Source organism: Drosophila persimilis, unplaced genomic scaffold, assembly GCF_003286085.1.
Source record: "Drosophila persimilis strain 14011-0111.01,24,50 unplaced genomic scaffold, DperRS2 tig00000002-arrow-pilon, whole genome shotgun sequence".
Lineage (NCBI taxonomy): Eukaryota > Metazoa > Arthropoda > Insecta > Diptera > Drosophilidae > Drosophila > Drosophila persimilis.
The window spans coordinates 2,994,337-3,019,058 of record NW_020825289.1 but is presented as its reverse complement, the minus strand read 5'-3'; the positions used below and the strand labels follow the sequence as shown (position 1 = coordinate 3,019,058).

At 39.4% G+C, this 24,722-nt stretch overlaps 2 protein-coding genes across 9 annotated transcripts in view; one reads left to right on the top strand and one right to left on the bottom strand.

Annotated features, from left to right (window-relative positions):
* The window catches only part of LOC6590764 (guanine nucleotide exchange factor DBS), a 37,823-nt gene that overhangs the window by 9,276 nt on the left and 3,825 nt on the right, over positions 1 to 24,722 (top strand). For 5 of the 8 annotated variants that reach the window (XM_026984852.1, XM_026984853.1, XM_026984856.1 and 2 more), the window contains exons 10-12: positions 5,649 to 5,819; positions 22,788 to 22,901; positions 23,026 to 23,121. In XM_026984852.1, the coding sequence (XP_026840653.1) occupies positions 5,649 to 5,819; positions 22,788 to 22,901; positions 23,026 to 23,121 (381 nt within the window). Of the gene's footprint in view, positions 1 to 1,532; positions 1,560 to 5,648; positions 5,820 to 10,006; positions 10,026 to 16,803; positions 17,215 to 22,787; positions 22,902 to 23,025; positions 23,122 to 24,722 lie in introns of those variants that run through there. The other 3 variants (XM_026984857.1, XM_026984858.1, XM_026984859.1) reach the window with 3 other exon arrangements.
* LOC6590765 lies at positions 10,530 to 12,940 on the bottom strand. Its single transcript, XM_002015361.2, has 8 exons — positions 12,889 to 12,940; positions 12,588 to 12,832; positions 12,372 to 12,528; positions 12,067 to 12,317; positions 11,869 to 12,007; positions 11,151 to 11,770; positions 10,984 to 11,098; positions 10,530 to 10,924 (listed from the first exon to the last, which is right to left on the bottom strand). Exons 1-8 carry the CDS (start codon positions 12,938 to 12,940, stop codon positions 10,530 to 10,532), a joined length of 1,974 nt encoding a protein of 657 aa, XP_002015397.2.

Here is a 24,722-nt window from a genome sequence, read left to right as displayed (position 1 = left end):
GCGACTCACAACGTTCCCCCTCGTTTTTTTTTGTCTATGGCAGAAACTTTTGCGGGGCTGTGCGGTATCTTAACAGTACGAATATTTGTTAATAGGTGGAAAGAGGATGGCGGAGTGCGGGAAAAAATTGAAAAAGTTGCATAAATTATAGAATTGCATATTGACAACCACTGGGTAGTTTAGTGTCGCGACTCTTCGACGTCAGGGCTGGTTTAATATCGATTATTTGCACTATTGTTTTGGGTTTGTTTCTAAAACGATTTATAAAGATTTCTTTCATTGCAAAAAGGTTGAACAAATAGAGCTTGAAGTTTAACTCAAACTTTCGAGAATCGTGTTTTAGCGCAAAAATTGTGTATTTTAGAATTTTGTATCAATTTGCCGATCATTAAGCTATTGTATATGGTAAACGGTATTTTGAAGAAAAAATTATAAAGTTATAAATAATTTTCCATTTTGTAGTTGTCTGTACTTTAATGTATGGCCTTATATTAACTAATCTTAAATCGACAGCGGGAATTCAAAATCTTAAATTCTCACACAGGTTTCATGGTCGGTTTTGCCAATTGCAAAATATGAGTTCAAGGATCTCAGAACCCATAAGAGCTAAAGCAACCAAATTTGGTATCCACACTCCGTTTTGTATCAAAATTTCGACACACCCCCTTCCGCCCCCGCAAAGGACGAAAATCTGGAGCAACCACAAATCTCAGAGACTATTAGAGCTAGAGTAACCAAATTTGGTATCCGCACTCCTGTTAGATCTCACTATAAAACGTATATCTCAGAATTTCGCCCCACCCCCTTCCGCCCACACAAAGGACGAAAATCTGTTGCATCCACTATATTGCAAATTCGAGTAAACTAAAAACGCAGAATCATAGACAATGACCATATCTATCCGGTTGCCGAATCTGGATCAGATCGGATCATTTTTGTAGCCAAAAGCAAGAAATCAATTTTTAGTGGCTACGCAGCGCCCGACGTCAATCTCAGACTGATTTTCTGTCTCTCTCGCACGCACTCTTTGTCGTGTCGTTTAATATTAGCGGCGTCTGCCGGAGGAGAGCATACTGACTTAGTATCGGGTATAATTGTAGAGTTGCGGTGTCCGCAGCAACTCACAACGTTCCCCCTCGTTTTTAATGAATCTAAGATAAACCTGTTTGGGAAAGTATGACAAATGATCGTCGGAAAGTCGGCATGACTTAAACGAACGATGTGGCAGGGAGGCAACAGGATTGTCTGGATGGGGATGTTTTTTTATATTTTTTTATGGAGTTGGGTATCTGGCTCTAATTGACGAGTAGGTGAACTCGGTCACGTCGAAACAAATTTCAGAGTAAAACCTCAGACCGGCTAATGAGGAGCACTTTCTATATTCTGACGCCCTCATCTTCTAGGACCATTCTGATTCCATTCCTTGGCTCCGTGCAAGATTTGTCAGAAATATTTTTTTAAACTTTGTTATTGTATTGTGCTACAATTTATTTAAAAGGTTTGATCTTTCCAATGATTTGTTTTTTTTTTAGCTAATTTTTTAGCTGTTATGAATCCGATGGAGAAATTTTGGCACATCCTGAACCATTTTTTATGAAAGCAGAGACAAAACTTTATTTTTATGTATTGAAAAAAATATAGAAATAAGTGAGACATAACGATATAAACAACTAAACAATCTGTAATCTAGAGATACCAGGCCTTCGCGTAGAAAATAGCACAGAGGACAGAGGACACAGACCTATAATGAAATTGTACAATTATTATTTTGAATTAAATAAGTGAATACCAACGTGAATAATTTTTGATTTAAGGATTCTTTTAAAACCAAGGACATTTGTATTTAAACTGTAGGCATGTTTTGGTAGACTTTTATATTGTTTACTTAGTTAAATAAGCTTTTTTCTTAAGAAACACTCAAAAACTTGATAAAACCAAAAACAAATACTTCTTTTTACTTTCTTTTTACTTTTATTTTCTTGATTTATTTTATATTTTTATTTGGTTAGCTGTTAATAAGTACAAAACAAAAAGATTGGTCTGTTGATGCTGCAATTCGTCATACTTAGATTAAATCTTGGCATGGGTACCCAAGGCAACTGCTTCTGTCCCATATAAAAAAAGAAGTTTCGTTGCTCTCAACCCGCCCATTCGCACAAGTGACTGGGCTGGACTATTTTGTACTCTTCTTATACTCTTGTAGAAGGTACCTTACTTTTTTGACCAGATAATTGAAACGCACAAAAGAAACATATGATCAGAGAAACAGCTGGGTCGACCATATGACTGTTTGGCAAGCAGCAGATTTGTCTCCAGCGAATAAAATATAAAATGAGACAGGTATACATTTTGCTTAGTTTATTTCTTAAAAATATCTTCTTCAATTAATAAAATCAATGGAACCAATATATTGAGGTAGTTCAACTTCTTTCTTTTTGTTGCATTGCTATGCCGTCAAACTTGTTTCGTTAAATTGTAGTTGAAAGACTTATTCTCTAGTTTTCAAACTGGTTTCCTGTAGTTTAAGGCAATATGCATAATACGAAGAAATTACTAAATCGCTTTTTATTATATAAAAAGAACATTAAAAAATAATTGTATTAGGTCATATCCTTGTGAGGCAAGACAGTCTCTAAAGACGTTTAGAGATGCAGATTCCAAATTGTTTGAACAGTCATGAGTCGGGAAGGCCACTCTTGCGCAGGTTTCTCTGTTTTTTTGTTCCAGAAAGGCCTGTCCAAGTATGCATGAAATAGGCCATGCAAACCCGTTTTCTTTCTACCAGTTATTTAACTGTAAGCACATTAAACCTGACCCATTTTTCCAAGCTCGCTAGGCCGCTTTCTAAGCATGTTTAATCAGTTAGAAAAATCGACGTCCTTGATAGGAAGGAAATGCAGATTGATCTAAAAAAAGTTGGTAAGAACATTACGCACCAGCATTCGACAACGAGAGGAACAATAATATATTTGCATACCAATCGTAACATGAACATGAACATAGTTCATTTAAATTTGGTTAAATCTGAAAACCATTCGCAAAAACGGCTAAAACAAGCGCGTTCATCGATGGCATCTTGCATAAGAGGAGGTCAACGGAAGTCTCTTTCACAGCTGGTGGTTGTGCAACCCAAAGAGGTTGTTGAAGTTCAATAACGCCTTGACAATCCTGCCAAAACAACAGAAAGTTTATGGGAACCCTGGCCAAATAAATTAAACTTAACCAATGTACTCGAAAGGCTACAAAATGTTTAGTAGGAAAATGTTAAATTACATTATTTGACTGGACTTTCGGTAAATTTCAAATTGTTAAAAACTGGTTAGCTCAGTGCTGTGTCAGCATCATGTACATCGAAGCTTGTGCCTTCGGCAAGTTGAAGATGCGCTCAAGCATTTTTGATAAAAGCCCGGCTCAGGTGAAAGCGAAAGTGGACGTGGATATAGATAAAGTGGGGTCGCCTTGGCGCAATTACGTAATATGTCAAACGGCATAACACCGCAACTTTACTGCAATCCCCGTTCAAAAACCGTTGTGCAATAATGGCGTCCTAGACAAATTAAACAAGAGCCCGGAAAAATATCAATGCAGATGCAAGCAAGGTACCAGCAAGTGAACTAATCATTTATCTGAAATTAGAACTAGTAAACATATCGTCAACATGTTAAGAGTTTGGTAAAAGTAATTCATCTGATGAATTTGTTATGAGAAAGCCCATATTAGATTTTAAGTTAGAAGCCGGATTGTGCCTTGGTTATAGGGCAATTATTCGTAAGCATTAGAATCGCTGAAAATCCAAAACCTTGTGCGTTTTATTGTCTGTTTTCAGCTGCCTCAAGAAATGGATCATCTTCCGTGCGGGTGACTTTCTAAAAAGTTTTTCTTTCCGTTACACTAAAAAGGTTTTCACTCAACAATGGAAACGAAATCACATGCTCTTCAACTGAATTCTGCGTCTTAAGTGTAATCCATGAACTGTGGCAAGGGTTAGCGAGGTCCCATGAAAGCGTCCCAAACACTTGTATTGTACAATAAAATGTACAGGATAAATGTAAAAATAAAAGCTATAATCGTATAAAATCAGTTTAAGTTTTGATCACATCTATCTCGCCGTTGAGTTTGCTCATTCTCTCGCCCTCTTTTATCATTAATCATGGTGATACGTTTTGATTCTTTTCACTTTATGTTTACATTTTAAAACGAAAATAATATGCAGTTAGGCAAAGAATAAGTATTGTAACCAGAGTACAGAGTAAAACTAGAATAAGAGCATTTCCATGATTTCGCCCAGAACCGCCGCACAGTGTTGCAAAATCTGAAAACCGGTGGCAAAAGTGATTTTTATAATTTGATAGAGACTTCAGCGGGGCTTTAAAAACTCCGCGAAAATCGAATTTTTAGTTTAATTTAGGAGATGTGAGCCTTCAAACTCTTGATCTATTTGTTTTCTTATATTTTTCAATTTTGACGTAACGTTCAGAAAAAATAGCCCCTGGTTGAAGAAGAATACAAAGTGCAAATAATTAGACCAACTTTTGAGTTTTTAATTTAAAAATTTAATAAAAAATTATTATTTATATTAAAAATAATCATTAGAAGTTCTTTATCGAAAAAAAAATTGTACAAAAACTAAGCAATCTACACAAGACAGTTCATATCATAAAAACATCTACATATATTCGTTCAGAAGTAAGGCCATAGACATTTAAAGTAAACAAAATATATATCGAATAAAATGAGTGCATAAGAACAGAACGGATTTTCGCTGCCTACAATTCAAACACCGTGCAATGATGTGCTTGAAATGCTTATACGTATATTGTGTAAAAATCCGATGGGGCTGGCTAATCTAAGTTTCCTGGCGGCGCGCTATCTCTCGGGACTTTAAATAGCGTTTAAATAGTTTTCTACTGACTACTTTCATAGAGGTAGTTTTTTAATAATGAAATGCATTATATAGTTTTAATACCCGACACTCAAAAAGAGTATAGCGGTATATTGTATTTGTACGGAAAATGGATGCGTGTACCGTCCAGAAGGAAGGGTTTCCGACCCCATAAAGTATATATATTCTTGATCAGCAGCGATAGCCGAGTGAGATAGAGCCATGTCTGTCTGTCCGCATTTCCGTCCATCCGTCTTGTTTGACGCCAAGTTCTCAAAGACTATAAAAGCTAACGAATCGAAATTTTGTATCCAGACTCTTGTGATATCACACTGAATCAAGTCAGAATCAGGTTTTTAAAATTTGGCTACGCCCACTTCCGCCGCCACAAGAAATTCTGTGGCACCCTCAACTTTGAAGATACGAGCAAACAAAATCAGAATCAGCAGAATCATAGAGAATGACCATGTCTTCCAGACTACAGAATCTGAATCAGATAGGATCATTATTATAGCTTCGTTGATTGGCCACGCCCCATACTCATTTTCTGTCTCTCTCTCTCACACAATCTTTGTCGTGCATTATGCGCCCTTTGGCAGAGGGGAGCCATACTGACTGAGTATCGGGTATAAGTGTAGGGTCGCGGCCCTAACTTCGACTCACAACGTTCCCCCTCGTTATATATGAATATATCTGAATACGTGCAGAATACGTGAATGATTATTTGTAGCATATTTTATATAAGTTTATAAATTCTATTCTTCAGGTGCTGCAGAGAATTGATGATGTGTCTTTAATGTGCGACAAGCGAATTGCCAGTCTCAAGAAGTTAGCACTGAAACCTCCGCGACCTGTGCAGCAAGTTACACCGGAGCCGGCTGTTCCTCTACAACCCCCCGGAGGGGCACCACACCTACTCCGCCGTAAGCAAAATAAGGTAAGTACCACACTTTAAATTCGTATAGAAAAAAATACTTGCGTAAGTATGTACATATGTGCATAGCTTAAATCTAAATTCTTTGGAAAACAATTTGGTTACATATCTTCTATTTGTTAATTATACCCGATACTCAAAATGAGTATTGGGGTATATTAGATTTGTGGTAAAAGTGGATGTGTGTAACGTCCAGAAGGAATCGTTTCCGACCCTATAAAGTATATATATTCTTGATCAGCATCAATAGCCGAGTCGATTGAGCCCTGTCTGTCTGTCCGTCCGTCCGTCTGTCCGTCTGTCCGTCTGTCCGTCCCCTTCAGCGCCTAATGCTCAAAGACTATAAGAGCTAGAGCAACGATGTTTTGGATCCAGACTTCTGTGATATGTCACTGCTACAAAAATATTTCAAAACTTTGCCCCGCCCACTTCCGCCCCCACAAAGGGCGAAAATCTGTGGCATCCACAATTTTAAAGATACGAGAAAACCAAAAATGCAGAATCGTAGAGAATGACGATATCTTTTAGACTGCGGAATCTGAATTGGATCGTATTATTATTATAGCCAGCATCAAGAAAACAATTTCATTTTTTCTCGCCCTGTCTCTCTCTAACACACACGTAGCATAGGCGGCTTTGCTTAGAGTAAAACATTAGCGCCTAGATCTCAGAGACTATAAAAGCTAGAGCAACCAATTTCGCCACACCCCCTTCCGCCCCCGCAAAGGATGCAGATCTGGGGATATTCATAAATCTCAGAGACTATTAAGGCTAGAGTAACCAAATTTGGTATCCGCACTCCTGTTAGATCTCACTATAAAACGTATATCTCAAAATTTCGCCCCACCCCCTTCCGCCCACACAAAGGACGAAAATCTGTTGCATCCACAATATTGCAAAATCGAGTAAACTAAAAACGCAGAATCATAGACAATGACCATATCTATCCGGTTGCCGATAGATCGGATCAGATCGGATCATTTTTGTAGCCAAAAGCAAGAAATCAATTTTTAGTGGCTACGCAGCGCCCGACGTCACGCTCAGACTGATTTTCTGTCTCTCTCGCACGCACTCTTTGTCGTGTCGTTTAATATTAGCGGCGTCTGCCGGAGGAGAGCCATACTGACTTAGTATCGGGTATAACTGTAGAGTTGCGGTGTCCGCAGCAACTCACAACGTTCCCCCTCGTTTTATGTATATGTATATATTAATGATAATTGAGCACCACGAAAGTACTACCAGTACACAGGGTATGTAAAAGCCGACCTAGCATTTTGATTTAAGTGAAACTTCCACGGTAACCACTTTAAAGATTTTCTTTTGTGTTGCACAGTTGTTGTACATGTTTCAAGTTCATTGTGCGAATTTCACACACTGATCTTTTTATCTACTTATACAAAAGATTTGGCCTGGCGGCTATGAGCAATTGTTTCGTTGCATCAAATTGGTTTAACAAAAGCTCAGGGCGAAACAGAGCCAAGTCACTTGGCTCTGCATGATAAGACACCTCTACGACAAATTTCACTTTTCTCTATTCGGAGGTCGACTCGACGCGACTCAACTCGACCGAGAGCCCGAGTCCACAAAAGCTTTAAGGTCTGGATGGATACTTGCAACCGCCAGCCGCAATCCACGGTTGTTTAATGACCCGCTGCGACGCGGCGCTACATTTTGTTTGCGGACAAATCATAGCTGAGTGGAACCGCTGCTGGTATTTAGCATTACGATCGTTTTAATGACACCAACAGCCATTTAAAGGCATTTCCTTTTAAACCAGCATATATAGCTACAAGAAGCCCAAGAGCTTACCACCACTGGCGGTCTATGATGTGGTCATTGGCTTGCATTTACATAAGCCAATACAAACCCAGGCGAGAAGTATACGAGTGTACGAAAGAACGTTGTTCTCAGTTGGGAGTTACACGTTCGGTAGTCTTAGGTGCCTTGCCATACATATGTACACATGTACGTACGTACGTGCATACGCTCTGAAGATATGAATGAGCACGTACGCTCCATTCCGCGGCTTGTGGCTGTACAGGGAAGGTCAGATATATGCACTCGATAGCGGCAGTAACAATCTAAACTAATTTTATTACATGCTGTAACTGTTTAAACAGTTGGGTTTTCTTTCCGGAGAGAGAAAATAATTTGCGCTAAATTCAAAGTCTTCAATGCCGTGGAAAGACATATCTAAATACAGCTTGGATAGACTTTTATTTACCGTTTTGCTTGGCCAATTCTAAACGGAGCATTTATAAAAAAGGCCAGATGTTTTACTCTTTTCTAAGTCTGTGTCACTGTCGCCGCCAACATGCAACAAATGTACTGTTGACGACTGTCATGAAATAAATGAATAATGAGGCTACCATCATACTATACTTGGCACATTAAGACCTTTTTCTGAACTTCTGGGTGGATGATTAATGCTGGGACCGATTTGGTTCCGCTTTTTATTGTGTGTGGATCGCAAAAGTAGCTAAAGGTTGATATTGAAGCGACACGTTCTGACCAGTGTACGCACATTTTGTACGTATAGTTTTTAGAGCTTTCTACTGGAGACATTTCCAACATTTCAAAAGTCCGCTTTGAACAACGTTTCACTCGAACACAGCCATTGTACATAAAGTCCAATTTGTACACCTATTAATCAGGCAAACAATCGAAAGTCAGTTATATTATGCTACTATCAGGTGCTCATATAAATTACACTCAGTAAAAGCATTAATGAAACCAGTAGCTACGATGCTTGGATCTTACATCTACCACCCTTTACCGCATGTTTTCACCACCTCCAAGATACGGGAATCACATCATTCCCTAACCTAACTATTTGATGAAAGTTAATCGCCTTACAGAAAGCAACAGCTACTGATATTTTTACCAATGAATTTATTTTCAGTTTATCCATAATTATATAATTAATTCGCTTTTCTAGGCTTGTCAACGATCCGCGCGTTGTAGTAGCTTTTTCACTTTCACATATTTATGCATAAACTATTGTACTTATTATTATAAAATGTTTGGTCTGCTGTACTCGCCGCGCTGTTGACGTTTGTTTTCTTTTGATGTTTGGCGTTTTAAAATTGTTAAAGCTGCGCACGTAAGGTTGAGCAAGTGCAGTAAAAGCAGCACAGTCACAAGTCGAACTCTCTAATTTAACGCTGATGGGTAAATCAGAGGTCACACTGCGTACGTTGTTCGTGACTTTCCTTTGATACGAGCACGCAAGAACATAAATCTATCGGTGGACAGAGATACATTATCTTTGAATTGCATGCTCGTACGCGTACTGGAATTATGGATAATCCCCTTATGCAACAGAAGCGTTGCCCCATATTTCTATCATTTTGGCAATACGTTTTAAAAGTATGTAGTGATCATGAATAATAATTCAAAGCATTATAAATACTCTATTAAAAACATAACTAGTATACGCTTAAAATAAAGAGCCTTTTGGCATTACTAGGAAACAACATTGAACTTTATACTTACGCTTCGAAATAAACCGAGTTTTCTGATGGATTTGTGTATATATTTAAAACGAGGGGGAACGTTGTGTGGCGCTGCTACCCTCCGCCAGAGTGTGCACATAATGCCCGACAAAGACTGTGTGAGAGGGAGTCAGACACGCTGCGTAGAAATTTCATTTCTTCCGTCTGGTTCTGATCCGATCTGATTCAGATATGCAGTCTGGAAGATATGGTCAGTTTCTATGATTCTGCTGATTCTGATTTTCTTTTCTCGTATCTTCAAAATTGTGGATGCTACAAATTTTACAGTAGTCTGGATACAACATTTCGTTGCTCTATCTGTTATATGAGAGCTAGGCGCTAGGCGTTATATGAGAGCTAGGCGTCAAATAAGTCGGACAGACAGACGGACATGGCTCTATTGACTCGGCCGGCTAGTGATGCTGATCAAGAATATACATATATACTTTATGGAGTCGGAAACGCTTCCTACTGGACGTTACACACATCCATTTTCCCAAAAAATCTAATATGCCCCTATACTCACTCTGAGTATCGGGTATAAAAAAACCATTGTAAAGGCCCAAATCTATCAGAAAAGTCGGCACGAAGAGTAAATATGGTGTTGTATAGTGCAATCATTCCTGAGACTCATTGACTTTACTCATTAATATACTCTTACTCTACAAATATTCAAGATACTGTAATTTTTTCAAGTAATAGATTTGGCCTTGCCATGGCAAACGTTCCAGGGAATCAAGATTAAATCGGACACAAAAAGAAAGCTGCGTTGAGGGCCAATTAACCTTTCACCAAAAAAATATGTCACGTGTCTGTGGCCAGGCTGCCCAGACATTTTCACGTCGCATAAATATGAGCATGACATGACGGCTGACTACCCAAACTAACTTTTTGTCTTACTGATGGCAATACTGCTATAGAATTTTGGCCTACTTTTGGCCGACATACAAATTTCCACAGAATCTCCATGCATGAAAATTATTTGCTTGAGTACGTGTATAAGCTTTCAATAAAGATACAATATAAAGAACTGTTATTCGATTTCACAGAGCAGTTATTTCATCTGTGCGTTAAACTCTTATGCTCAATTTTATTGGGTAATATTTTTTAAGAGTAATATTCTCAAAAATAAATTTTTTGTTTTAAATTAAAGTCTACCTCGTATAGGTTTAGCTATTAAATACCTCTAAGAGGGTTGTGCAACAATTTCCTAAATCAATTATGTATTTGTTGGTGTTTTTTTAAAATTGTCGACAAACAACTCGGCTACAAAGATCAGCGTGGCGACTGTAGATCCCAATACCCAGACGAGTATAATACCTGCAAAATTCGACATCCCAAGCCGGACAGGACCAATATCCTCTTGGCTCCTCGTCATGGTGCTCTCCACCTGCTGTTGTTTCTGAACGTTGAGATTGTCGGCGACCACACGGTACTCCCAGTATTTATCGAATCCGGATGAATGCCAACTATAGATTAGCGTATTGAACTGCTCAAGTAATGGCCACAGTCTGGGAACGAAAGCCACCGTGTATTGGTAGTAGAGGTCCTCCTGCATGATTACCATTTGATCGATAGCTTCTGGTAATAAGTAGTCCCCAATTGCAAAGTGACCTGGAGACATTGGATATCAACATTAAATGACATATACATTTTCAAAATATCTAAGATACCGAAGGGAAGACGTTCTACAGTGAAACCCATTCGCACTTGAGTCTCCTGTGCCAATTCGAGCAGCTGCTCATCGCTGTAGATGTGGAAATTGCTTAAAAGATCTTGCACCAAAGGCTGCGAAAGATAAATGGCTCGTAGCATAGCTATTGTACCACACACAACTTACATCATCAGAACCACGGATAGCTGAAACCCATGCCTCCGAGTTAGCGGCCCACTGCAAACGGTGGTTGCGCAACCGTGGCACTGTGTCCGCCGCTTCAGACATACTTGGTATAGTCAATATACTAGCCAGACCACCACCATAAATGCTGGTTATGATTATGTCGTTGAGAAAGCAGGCAAAGAGCAGCACACGGACAGTTACAGAAGTCGTTTTACTGTTTCCAGACTGCGAGATGAAAAGCTTAAAAGCCGTAGCCAGGCCCAGCTTTGCGCAGCACCACCAGCCATCACGGGCGATTTCCGAGACGTACAGCTCTTGCTCGCTTCTGTAGGCCAACACCAACCCCAAGGTCTCCAAACAGAGATACACCAGGACCGCAGCCCAGAGGTTTGTTTGAAACGGCTGAAGGGGAAGGTACCAGCTAGCTAGTCGGAGAGGTGCTGGGACCAGACAAGTTATTCCGGACCGCACGAGATACATTGATAGATCTAAATATGTGTAGCCCTCATACCACGAATACATTGCGCCAATGCAAATATCTGCTTTGTGATTAATAACCATGCCCATGGCGCCATCCCCAGACATATTTTGGTAAACGGTGCCCCAATCATCGGCATCAGCTGTCAATGTTAAAAGAGAAGGGGTTCAACTCAGTGTAGTTAATTGTAGTCTTCTTGGTAGACACTAGGACCTAAGTTAAAACGTATTGACGACTTACTTGTGTCAATTTGCACTGTACAATTGAACTTTGCACAAAAGTTGAGAACAACGCGTGCTTCCGTGCCATCAATGTAGACATTGCTCAAGCCTGAATCTTGTGTCACACCTATATCACGTGTGTTGCTATTCTCTTTGTTCTGTAGAATGGATACAGATACCTTAAGTTTTTTACTGCGAGGTTTGGCAAATAGCTTACATATTTTATAACCGTATAGGGTCTATAGTCAAAGCCGGCGATGATTACCTCACGGCCCTGCAAGTCCTTTAGCTTATTCGGGAACAACAAATTCTTTAGCTGAAATCGTTGCTCTGCGACATAGTATCGGTCCAATAGTTGTAATTGTGCCGGTTTTTCCGCCCTAGTGCCCACATATTTGTTGGTCTTTATTTCAAAGACGGCCCCAGATGCATCTTGACTCTCCACTATAAACAGAATGTTCGGCTGATCTGAGGATATTCTAATGATGATGATATTTGATGGATGATATTTTAATTATTTACCCTCGAAGAAGAAGTTGTCACAGCAATTCTCGTTCAGCTCATCAGCCACGTGCGAGAAAATGAATCTGTTGTGCAAAGAACGCCATATGGAATACATGGATGCATTTGTGAAAGCGTCCACGAAACGTGCTATGTCATTTCCAAATACCATAAAAGTCTGCATTTAAGAAAAGAAATTGTGAATAGTAGATTGTAAAACCAATTTGAAAATCGTACCTCACAGTGTGTCACCTCAATAGATATCATAAGCTTGAGCAGAAGGTCATCGTACAGCAAATTTTTCTCCTGTAGCTGTTTTTTCATTGACCGTACATCAACAGTGCCTTCATCAAAACTTCCCTTCAGATTATTTATATTAATACCCACGAAACTGGCATAATCAGCAACAGAGGCTTGTGGCTGGAACTCAAAGTTCCTATTCCAAAATAGGCATATGGTACTCCCATTCAAATAGGTTCCTACTTTGTATGACATATTTTCCTTGAAGTATTTTCCTTTTCGCCATCAACTTACTTACTTATAGAATTAAGAACAAGCGACCAACTCTGCTGCACAAATAACATTTTCATTTTGAACATTCGATGGTTGGAAGTCGAGCGATTTATTTACACCAAATTGAGCTGAAATTGCAATAGCTTTGACCGATTTTATTTTTTTTGTTTGCTTATCAAATGAAGCAATTGAACAAATTGATGTAAACGGTTATCTATTGTCAATTATAAACGCTAAAGTGGAAGTATTTGGTTTTCGAAGGGTATATCAACTTGGCCATTTATTTTTTTAAAGTGGATGTTAATAGTAATGTTTTTTTCATCTTTACTTTATGAAATAGCAGCCAATTATATCCCGAACGAAAGGAGCAAAAATCATGTAAAAGTCGTATAGCAATTGAACGCTTCTTTAAGATAAGTTTGTAGTGATTTTAAATAATATAAAATATATATTTAAATATGTCTTGACCACATATGACTTCTGTATATTGCGCATTTATCGACCGATCAATGCATCAAGAAAAATATATTTTTCTATGCCATATGATTTATCTTCAGTAATTATAATTTCTTAGGACCTTGATTTCCGCCATTTGAATTAATTTAAATTAAGCTCGTATACAATCTGCATAGCGGTTTTTAAGTGCTACCTTCTACTAGGCCTAACAGGTACCCAACCATTTTTGGTAGAGTACTCGAAGAGTATATTGGTATATTAGATTTGTGGTAGAAGTGGATATATGTACCACTGAGGAGGAAGCGTTACAAACTCCATAAAGTATATATATTCTTGATCATCATCAATAACCGAGTCGAGAATCATATATCTGTCTGTTCGTCCGTCAGTTCGACTTGTTTGACGCCTAATTCTTTGATACTAGAAGAGCTAGAATCTCCAAGCAATTTTGTGTGCAGACTCCTGTGATATCACACTTTTTTTTATTTAATATTTATTTTTTATTAGTAAAATTAGATAATTAGTATTGTATTTTGTATTTTTGATTATGAAATAATATCCCTGAAACAAACAATTTTTTGTTCCTGTTAGAGCAACTTATACAAAAGTCACAAATAAATAAATACAAAAAAATGCGTGTCATCAAGGTCGAAGAATTCGGATGAGGATATTATTTGGTTCAATTATCTGTCAAGGTTTTCTAGGGCAGAGGTCCTCTCCTGTTGTGCAGTTCGACTGGGTGTATTGGGCCAGCCTACACCGGTATCTGGATCTCGCAAGACGCCTCGCCAGTACATTAGGGTGGCTTCTGAGCTTACAAATGTGGTTAGTCTTGGCTGCAATCCCATACACCTGAATGCCGTGGCACGGGCTAGTATGACTTTATAGATCATGACTTTGTTATACCCGATACTCAAAATGAGTATTGGGGTATATTAGATTTGTGGTAAAAGTGGATGTGTGTAACGTCCAGAAGGAATCGTTTCCGACCCTATAAAGTATATATATTCTTGATCAGCATCAATCAATCAATCAGCGTCTGTCCGTCCCCTTCAGCGCCTAGTGCTCAGAGACTATAAGAGCTAGAGATCCAGACTTCTGTGATATGTCACTGCTACAAAAATATTTCAAAACTTTGCCCCGCCCACTTCCGCCCCCACAAAGGACGAAAATCTGTGGCATCCACATTTTTAAAGATACGATAAAACCAAAAACGCAGAATCGTAGAGAATGACCATATCTTTTAGACTGCAGAATCTGAATTGGATCGTATTATTATTATAGCCAGCATCAAGAAAACAATTTCATTTTTTCTCGCCCTGTCTCTCTCTAACACACACGTAGCATAGGCGCCTTTGCTTAGAGTAAAACATTAGCGCCTAGATCTCAGAGACTATAAAAGCTAGAGCAACCAAATTTGGTATCCACACTCCTAATATATCGGACCGAGACGAGTTTGTTTCAAAATTTCGCCACACCCCCTTCCGCCCCCGCAAAGGATGCAAATCTGGGGATATTCACAAATCTCAGAGAGTATTAAGGCTAGAGTAACCAAATTTAGTGTCCGTACTCCTGTTAGATCTCACTATAAAACGTATATCTCAGAATTTCGCCCCACCCCCTTCCACCCCCACAAAGGACGAAAAACTGTTGCATCCATAATATTGAGGATACAAGAAAACTAAAAACGCAGAATCATAGATAATGATCATATCTATCAGACTGCTTAATCTGGATCAGATCAGATCATTTTTATAGCCAACAGGAACAAATCAATTTGCAGTGGCTACGCAGCGCCCGACGTCACGCTCAGACTGATTTTCTGTCTCTCTCGCACGCACTCTTTGTCGTGTCGTTTAATATTAGCGCCGTCTGCTGGAGGAGAGCCATACTGGTAAGGCTAAGTATCGGGTATAACTGTAGAGTTGCTGTGTCCGCAGCAACTCACAACGTTCCCCCTCGTTTTTAGCTTGTTGAGCTGAGCTTGTTGCTTTGTTTAACTACCCAGAACATTTTCTGAGCCTTACCCACCAACTTGCTCCTCACGCTACGAATGTGACTGTCGAAAGTATAAATCCGAGGTATGTGTGATTCCTTTCCCAAGCAGGAAGACGCCAGGACTAGAGCCTATTCTTAAAGTGTGCGTCACCACTGCACTTTTATCAGGGTTTATGGAGATGTTCCATCGGCAGGCTCAGTTCTTAAACAGCTTGAAGTATTGCTGTAGATTGTCTGTGGCATCATAGACACAGCTAGCCCTCGAGAGTACTGCTCTGAGCTGCCACCTTGAGGGTCTGCCCTGTTTGCCTTCGGACCGTAGAGCGATTTGGCATGGCGAGGGTGGATAAGCAGTACAGTGTCGGACGCTGTACGCAGTACGCTGCCTTGCGGTACTCCTGCCTTGATGGTCTTGGTCAAAGAAGCTGCACCAACCTGGACTACACGGCAGGTACTGTACGTCAGAAAGTTTTTAATATCTTCATACAGCTGAGGGTTCAACATCATTTTTATCTTGACGAGTACTCCCTCGGTCCTCGTGATATCACACTGAATCAAGTTTATTTTTATAAATTTCACGCCCCCAAGAAGTGCAAATCTAGAACTAGATCGGATGAGTAGATGTTATAGCCAGAAGGAACAAATGTAATTACAGTGGCTGGGTACAAAAATTTGGCTGGATCTAAGACAATGGACTGACTACACATGGATTTCTCAAAGTCTAATTTTTAAACTACTACTGGTACTATTTGTTGTGATATTTGTCACAGATGAGAGAAAGTATTACGCCAACATTCAATTAGATCTGGAATAGGCTTACAAATTTACTTATTGAAGCAAAATCAGTTGAGACCGATGTATTTCGTACGTTTCGGTTATTACGCTTCGGACTCTCGGATTGAAGCAGTTGCAACGCCGTATTAGGCTTTCCGCTTAAAGCCTTTCGCGACCTAGTGTCACTCCCATATACTTCACATTACGGCAAAGGTTTGGTTTGGTGTGGACGATAAAATCAAAAGCTTAATTTTAGTGATGCTGAGTTCACCGCTGACTTTGCGTCGCATACAATGGTATACACGCATGTTTGTTACGCGATAATTTCTCTTGTCGCTTTTTGTTTAATTTAATTAATGAAAAGATGAATTTTTCAGTTTCATTGTTTTCGACGAAGTTTCTCTTTCAATTGAACTTTCTGTTGGGTTCGTTTCGTTTGCACTATATTTTCCAGTGTACGCTACTGCTGGTGGTAGTCTATTTGTGGTTGTATTAATTCTTTCCTTTTAAACCCCTACTTGACATTTTTTTCATGGCACTGGTGAAAGGAAATTAAATGTATCAATATAAATGTAGTTTCAACAGAATTTCAATACAATACAAAGGAAATATTTTTATTTTTCATCCGATTTTCCAATTAATTAGTCTTCGTCAGTTTTTTTATCATAATTTTTCTGCAATCTTATCGTTAGCTTTAAATTTTTTTTTTAAGGTAAAGCTGTTGTAATAAAACCTACCTAACTACTTCAAGCATCCCAACCTCAACAGATAGTAGTGCCGCAGGTCTTGGAAGCCCGACGGTTAATTTAGCAATTACTTAATTATAGACTCTAGAAAAAATACTGTATATTTGGAAACCCAACAAAATCTTATTTTCGTCAATATAAGAAACATTTCAAGAAGCCGTCATTAGCGGAAACCCGACTTACAATCAGACCAAGGTGGCAGGTGGCAAAATGAGAAAGAAAGCGCAAGAATCTAGGTGGATTGCGGCCAAGAAACGGTTCGCTGTGGCAGTGGATAAAACGAAAAATATACATATCTAATATATATCTCTAATTTCGAAATGTTTAATCTATTTAATATTAATGTAATCAGGAGAAATAAAATATGTTTTTAAATACGTACCATAAAAACAAAATATTTGTTTTCATTATTAATTTTTTAATAATGTAAAACACAATTTGTTGTTTTATGTATTCTTTTGTGGCGTCCAAATGTCCGGTTCTGTTTGTAATATTGGCCAATGTGATTTAGATAGTCGAAAGTGTTGTCTGTTTCCAGTATGCAGGGAAGAATTCTGTCCGAATATTATTCTAAAAAATATTTTATATATATAAAATTCTATGATTTACACCACATTCATTTCTATAAGCTGATTGGCCGTTTGTTTTATCCACTGTACGTGGCCTCAAACCCAAACATGTTGCATCGAACTCGCTGCAGTGCTCATCAAACCCGAAGATTATACCCCAGCAACATGTGGACGAGAGTGGGCAACATTGTAAATACCCTTGGGCAAAAGGCATATTAGTGACATTTTTTTCATATCGTGGATCCATAGTATGATTAATATATTAATAGTATATTAAATTAACCGATTTTCTAAATTTAATTTTCGAGAAACAGGAAACTAACCTTTTTTTAAGCTGTCTCAACGAGATTTCCCATTTGTATTAAGGAGGGTTCCACAAAAAACTCTAGAGTTTTTGACTTAAGAGTTTTTCCAAATCATTTTTCGGACACTTTTTCGTAGTTCACGCACAGCAATGAGAATTGTAGCACAGAGTTTTCATATCTTTAAGTTTTGTTTTTTTTTATTTTTTCATTTTTATTCAAAATATCCACTTCTTATTTGTAGAAAAAATGTTTCTGATTGCGTGTGACTGGCAAGCATTAATTGTTTACATTATAAATCGTGAAAATATCATCATTATTAAATTATGATGATGCAGATAGGTATGTTCTAAAACTAAAACATTCTTTACGAGTCTGTTTTACCAAACTTCAAGTGATAATACTAGTTTTTAAACCAACCGGATTGCGTATTCAGGTTGGAGTGACAAACAGTGGCACCGCCGTATGAAATAAGTTTTAACGATATTTATTGAGAGGCAGCCTGAAAAACAGACTTTTAACGATAATAGGGTGTACAAGCGTCCATATTCCAAAAGATATCACTGGAACCGGTTTACCAGCAACATGCAAGAAGTGAGTAGTAGCTGAGACAGTGGAGTGGAAGCACTGTAGATTTTTCTGCATCAATCTTTTTCGAGTCGCGGACAACGAAAGTAGTTGATAAATACCTCAAAAATATCCGTATTGATATTCGCGCAGAAAAATATCACTTACACATGTACGAATACATTAACAAAACAAAAAATACAAGCACAGAACCGACGAAAAGAACAGCTTACAAGTGACAGTGGCCTTAATATGTATATTTATTATGATTTGTATTTATGCAAAAGTCCTAAACGGAGCTTAAGTATGATCGACCGCGACTGTAGCTTCCCCAGTCCGTAATCCGTAATCACAAATGAATCTATTGATAATCCTAATAAAAGCAACGCAACCACCAAGATTAGCATATGAATCGTGAACAGTCAAAAGAGTTTTAGACGTGTGTGTAGTAAAGCTTGATACAATATATATACTCGTATGGAGTCTGTGTTTATATTTATGTACATATTGTACAATGTACATAAAGTATTGCTGAATTTCCCTTGTGAGCAGGCAAAAACTACAAGTATTATTATTTAAAAGTTTTCGATAAAAATGCCCATAGGCAAATTGCCTCTTCCCCTACCGCCAAAGCCGTTTGCAGGCGACATGTGTGGGCAGGACAGCACGATTGACTCACGAATGTCTAATAGTGGCATCGGCGGAATACCCAAAATGGAGCTACTAAAAGTTAACTATGTGCATCAGTGCAAGCAGGCTATAATGCACAAGCCGAATCAGTCCCCACAGGCTCTCAGGCTGAACAATCCCGCCCGATTTGGTGGATACCGCAGACAACCACCCCAATCAAGTATCGAAGCTGAGATGAGCATGTCAGGACGACAGCACTGCTTCTCACCCAAGATTGTGCCGGATCCAAAGCCTTCTTTACCACCACCTACAATAGAGTCGTGGCAGTTGCTCTTGCAACAGAAGCGCACATCTCTGCCCAGGGTCAATTCTCAGAAAGGTACGCAGACCACTCTGCCGAATGAATTGGAATGTGCTCTGTCGCAGTGTTGCACTAATTCTTCCTGCTCATGTGATGAGTCGCATTCTGACACAACAGAGACCAACACCGGTGTAGATGACTGTAAGAAATCGCAGAGCTGGAAGTACCATAGGAATAAACGTGACTTCCAGCGCGCGGCTGTAGGCATAAAATCTCGGGCAGATCGTATCGCGCGCATCGAAAACAGAGAGGGCGATACACGTCTGCAATCGCGGCTCCGAATCCCAAACACGATAACGAATTGCGATGTAAAGGAGACTGCACCAACATGGATGTTTCAGAAAACAGATGGCGCGAGTGGAAGCAGTTCACAATTGGTAACAGAGCAGGAGTCTCACCGCATTCAGCAAAAAGTCAAGTTGGAACGTGTTCACATTCGAAAGAAGCGGCAGCCACTGCTTATCGTTAACCACTTAGAGGTTAAAAAACCACAGAGTGGCTACAAAATACAGGTTTCGAACAGCAATTCTGAACTTTCAACATGCAGCTTTGCGTACTGTTCCCTCTCCCGGCATGATAGGTGTCGAGATAATATAACTGTTAATGGAGAGAAGCGTTTTTCTATCGAGAGCTGCTCTGACTCTGGTGTATCTTTCTCTAATGACAATAGCCAGGAACGGGGTAAGCAAACGAACAACCGCCAGAATGGAGAGTGTGTGGGCTGCAAAAAGGGTCTTGAAAAGCAAAGCCAGATCAAGAAATTCGATGAAACAACTGCTCCTACTCAGATGAAATCGGCTGCTGATCACAACGATGTACAAAACTTTGCCAAGAAGAATCTCACTAAGGTCACTACCAACGAGCTGCTAAAAGCTGCCGCAGTTCATGCAAAGCAATGCAATATCGAAAAACAACGCAACATTAACGGTCTTAATGTAAAGGGAGCGGACACTAAGTCCACAATCGTAGCTATCGACGACAGCTGGGTCCGAGAGTCCAGCATAGATCCCTATGATAACTACATGGAAACCGAGGCTCAAACGTTTTCGAAATCTGCCGGCTTTTTAAACCACTCATTTTTCAAACCAGACACAATAGACAACTTAAAAACGATTGTAAACAACAACAGCAATGGTGTGAAGTTGAAGGAAACGCCCAGAAGCCATTCTGTGGCCCTGTCATCAAGCATCTCAACGTCTTCGTCTGGTTGCGGCGAGGAATGCTATCTTGACATTAGCTCGCAGTGTGACTCGGAACAGGATTGTTGCCAATGCAACCCCTCAAAATCGGCGAACATCCTTTCGAAAGACTGCTGCAATGCCGTCGGCGGTGTTTTCTGGAACAGTGCATATAACGAATCTTCGACGGACGTTGCGGCTAGCTGTTGCTGTAGTATATCCAGCTGCGACGAAGATGACTGCTCCTACTACGATGGGGATTCCAGCAACAACATAGCATGCTTGCAAACTTGGCGCGGGAGCCAACTGACACACACTTCCAAAGAGCTCATACGAAACAAAAAATTACTGCTTAAGGTAGGAAACGAATCTCGTACTGCTATGCAGACCTAATAATTATTGTGTCTAATAAGGCGGAAGTTGTACTAGGAACTGGCGCTGGGCATAAAGCTTTGGACTTCCGCTTGCCTGCTGAATTTTCCCATGAATCATACAGAAAACTGGGGGTATTCATGCCAGGTGTTCGTAGATTACAAGGCCATTTCTCTGTCTGTCTGGTTAGATCTTCCAGACTATACGAATAAGAGCTTTTGTGATGCACACGTTACCAATCTCACGCATATCCTACCAATCTGAATAGTTCAAGATATGGAACCTCGCTTTGAATCAATGGCATATATTAGCCAATATTAGGGACCTTAGTTGATAGTTAAATGCCACTCTCTATCTATTTTAGTGTCAATATGCCTAGGGTTACGTTACGTGTGTGGCCACATGAAATCGTCGCCGAATCATCACCGACACGTAAATACCGCTCGGCCTTTCACTTTCTCTATTTTTTGTGCATTTCCAATACTTGAATACAACGCAAGATGAGTTCAGGCCAGATCAGAGCCTCTGTTGTTTTGGTTTACAATCCACAGGTAGAACCATCGCATCCGAAATAATTTCTAGAATGTTTATGTATAAATCTCTCCCAAAAAGAGATTTAGTTTATATTCAGTGACCCTATTTTTGTTAGCCTTCAAAGTACGGTACAAATTTACCTTCGCATGCTTAAAAGACATAGAGGGGCACAGCATAAAAGAGCAGGTTCCATGTTCATAAAAATTTAATACAGAAATCATCGAGCTGATTCCGCTGCTATTCACTCAGTCGTCTCCTCAATATTAAACACATTTTACCAACTCTGATTGAGGTTCCTCTTGCTTGTACAAAGTCATTAAACATTTAATATTACTTTCTAAACGATTTCAGTCGATTGTAGCCACGTATAACGTATCGTTGTTCAAAAGAAACACATATTTGGGTAGCCATAGCGAGGCTTACTCTAGTTTTCATGCCCCTATTCCACACTTCTTTAAAATGTGAGCAAGTTTGCGTTAAGCTCACAGAGAACAAAGAAAGCGTTACCTTACTTTAACATGCATCGAAACTTGCATACCCTTAAAAACCTTTTTCTGGAATCTCGGTAAGAATACATAGGAATTTCTATGGCATATTTACATACAAACATATTTGTTGGCCTAGTGAAATGCCTTGCAATTGTAGTCCTTTAAATTGCTAGCGTAAAAATTCACGGTATTGAATAATGGTAAGCTCGAAAGAAACGATCTAATATTAAGCTAAAGACACCAGACCCCAGGCTAGCTTCACAACATAGCACTGCCAAGAACTATTACAGTTATTTTCGAGATGCAGCTCTTTGACGTTGTTGGCATAACTATGACTGCCAACGAAACATAGCCACGAAAGCCAAACGAAAGTTGCTCTGGACATGCTAAGATGGCTAAACACAAAGAACCGTTTTCCCATATAAATTAGCGATTGTAGTTTGAGAAGTTTGGAAGTCTACTTTCTGTTGAATTGGCAGAATTAGAGAGCTCTTGTTGTGTAAAGAATACAATAGCCTCGGGCCCTCTTTTTATATTTATGTTGGTCTGAGAATCGCGTGGCCGATTGCGATTAATGTCAACCGGTGAATCGTATGAAGGTCCAAATTTTTGTAACGTAGAAAAATTGATCAACATCAACAGCTGAGTCGATAGACCCGTGCCCCCCGTGCTCTCAAAATTCAAGGGAAAGCGCTCTTTGTTAAGAATATGTATGTGACTAGTGTCAGTCATAGGGTTAAGATCATAATTTCCACAGGAAATAATAGTAAATAATAGATAATTTAAACAATTTTTTAGGATCTTTTCAAATGTTGTACAATTAAACCCCATAATGTAGTGCGAACTGAAGTTCGATTATATGGTAGTTTCGTGTTTTTTAATTATGCCTGTCGAAGGTATTTCAAGTAATCTGTAACCACTTAGTATGCATTTCTTTGTTGATTTACAGACTGATGGAATCCATGATTTAAGGCCTACATCTATCGATGGTGCAACGGACTCGGGGATCTCGTTAACCAGCAACTCGAACCCAGACAGCGTCGAGCACGTACAAAATCAACAGGTTAGTAATTCAAAATAGACAAATTGAAAATGCACTCATATTGAGCTTCAAGACAGACCAAAGAAGCAGTGTTGTTTAGTTTAGCTCACACTCATAATAATTGAATTTCATTGCTGTATTTTAGGACGTGGAGGCCCGACGCCTAAAACGTGGTCATGTTCTAACGGAGCTTTTAGAGACGGAACGCATCTACGTAACCGAAATGAGCTCGATTCTTAAGGTATTTTTAATTTAATTTTTCGTAGGTATAAACTGCAAATATTGTATGCCTACAAAAAGTCGTTTGATTAAAACAAATTTTAGACGAACGAGGCGGTTCTCCGCTGGCCACACGTGCAACCAACCGTAAAACTCCAAGATTTTATTCCTAATGTTTCTAGCTCAAAAGTGGTCAGCGAACTGGAGCCGAAACAGAATTGTTTAAAGGCCCACTATCATAAGGCCCGGGCCATGCATGAATGCTCGTGGTTGTAATTAGTGCATTAAGTTCATAATGTTTATCATCTTCAAGAACATCTACTGCACACGTACCAAAGCGGTACGGCAGTCCACTCATTCTGTGTTTAGCTTTTGTACGCGACGGTCGGACGGGCGATCGAACTCTAAGCTCTGCTCAAATCTAGAAGCAAATATAAATATGCGATATGGCGGATATGATCTTAATAAAGCATCAAAGCCAAAGTCTTCTGGTGGACAATACTCCATTCAGTTGCGACGGGTACAAAATGCAGCAAACAATATTGTCAGTCGCTTCAATTTTAAATTAGGGAGCTCCATGAGCAGGCAACTTAGCTTTTCGATGGGAGATTCGAAAATTCCTCGTGCCTCTCCTCTTTCGTTTCAAGGCTCCCTTTTTGAGTCTCACCCGTCTAATGGGTCCCTCTGCTATCGTCCTAGCGATTTTCGTTCCCACTTTGCCCCAACTATTGTTGGGAATGACGGAAGCTACGTTTTCGGCATGAATTTTTGCAATTTCGCCACGCGGAACGTACTAAATGGAAAATCTACTATTAGCATCTTTAACAAACTACAAAAATGCGAGGATATGCCATTTTCCGACAGAGATAAGGAAGTGGGTCCTGATCCTTGTGGGCTAACACCAAGCACAAGCCTTCGACGTTTAAAAGACGAACGTCGCACCGTTTTCAAGGAGCTAATTGAGTTGTCCAGTTGTGACGAATCGCTGGAATACCGACTGGTCAAGGACTATTTAGAGTCAAACACTTATTCTGAAATTGAAAACGATACTGAGTTCAGAGAGTATCTTCAACGTAAAAATTATTCTGACATAGTCGCCTATCTCGAAGATAGTGAACAGAAAAGTTTTCTATCCGTATCCCCGTCAGTGGCACGTGCACAAAGCTCGCTCAGCTTGTTGAACAACGAAAAAGTGTTGTCCACTCCTAAGGCCCTGATAGAACCTAACTACGTGCCTCCGATCGACAGTCACATTTGCCACAAATGTCGACTTAACCTGGAACAAAACCACTTTGGTCCCCTGGAGAATAGCTCAATTTTACAGGATGAAAAGAAAAGAAAGAAACAATCAAACGAACGCAAAGACTACGACGAGATACTTAAATTTTGTCATGAATTTTTTCAAGAAAGCTTCCTGAAAAACGATGCTGGCACACTTCCCAAGATACGCCATTCTCAATATAAGCCAGCTAAGTATGAGCGGGTTCTTAACGATTTTGTGTCAGCACATGGCTTTGGTACCGTTGCACAGTATGTGGATCAAAAATTTGGACAGTTCATCAAGGAAAGCAACGAGTGTTCCGTTTTCAATAATATTGAATTTTTTGATGTAATTCACTTTAT

Excerpts from the sequence above, each read along its gene's own strand:
- LOC6590765 (XM_002015361.2), bottom strand. The coding sequence starts at position 12,940 with ATGAAAATGTTATTTGTGCAGCAGAGTTGGTCGCTTGTTCTTAATTCT. Across the intron at positions 12,833-12,888 it reads GCTTGTTCTTAATTCTATAA|TAGGAACCTATTTGAATGGG; the intron begins GTAAGTAAGTTG and ends TGTCATACAAAG. Across the intron at positions 10,925-10,983 it reads TGTAGAACGTCTTCCCTTCG|GTCACTTTGCAATTGGGGAC; the intron begins GTATCTTAGATA and ends CAATGTCTCCAG.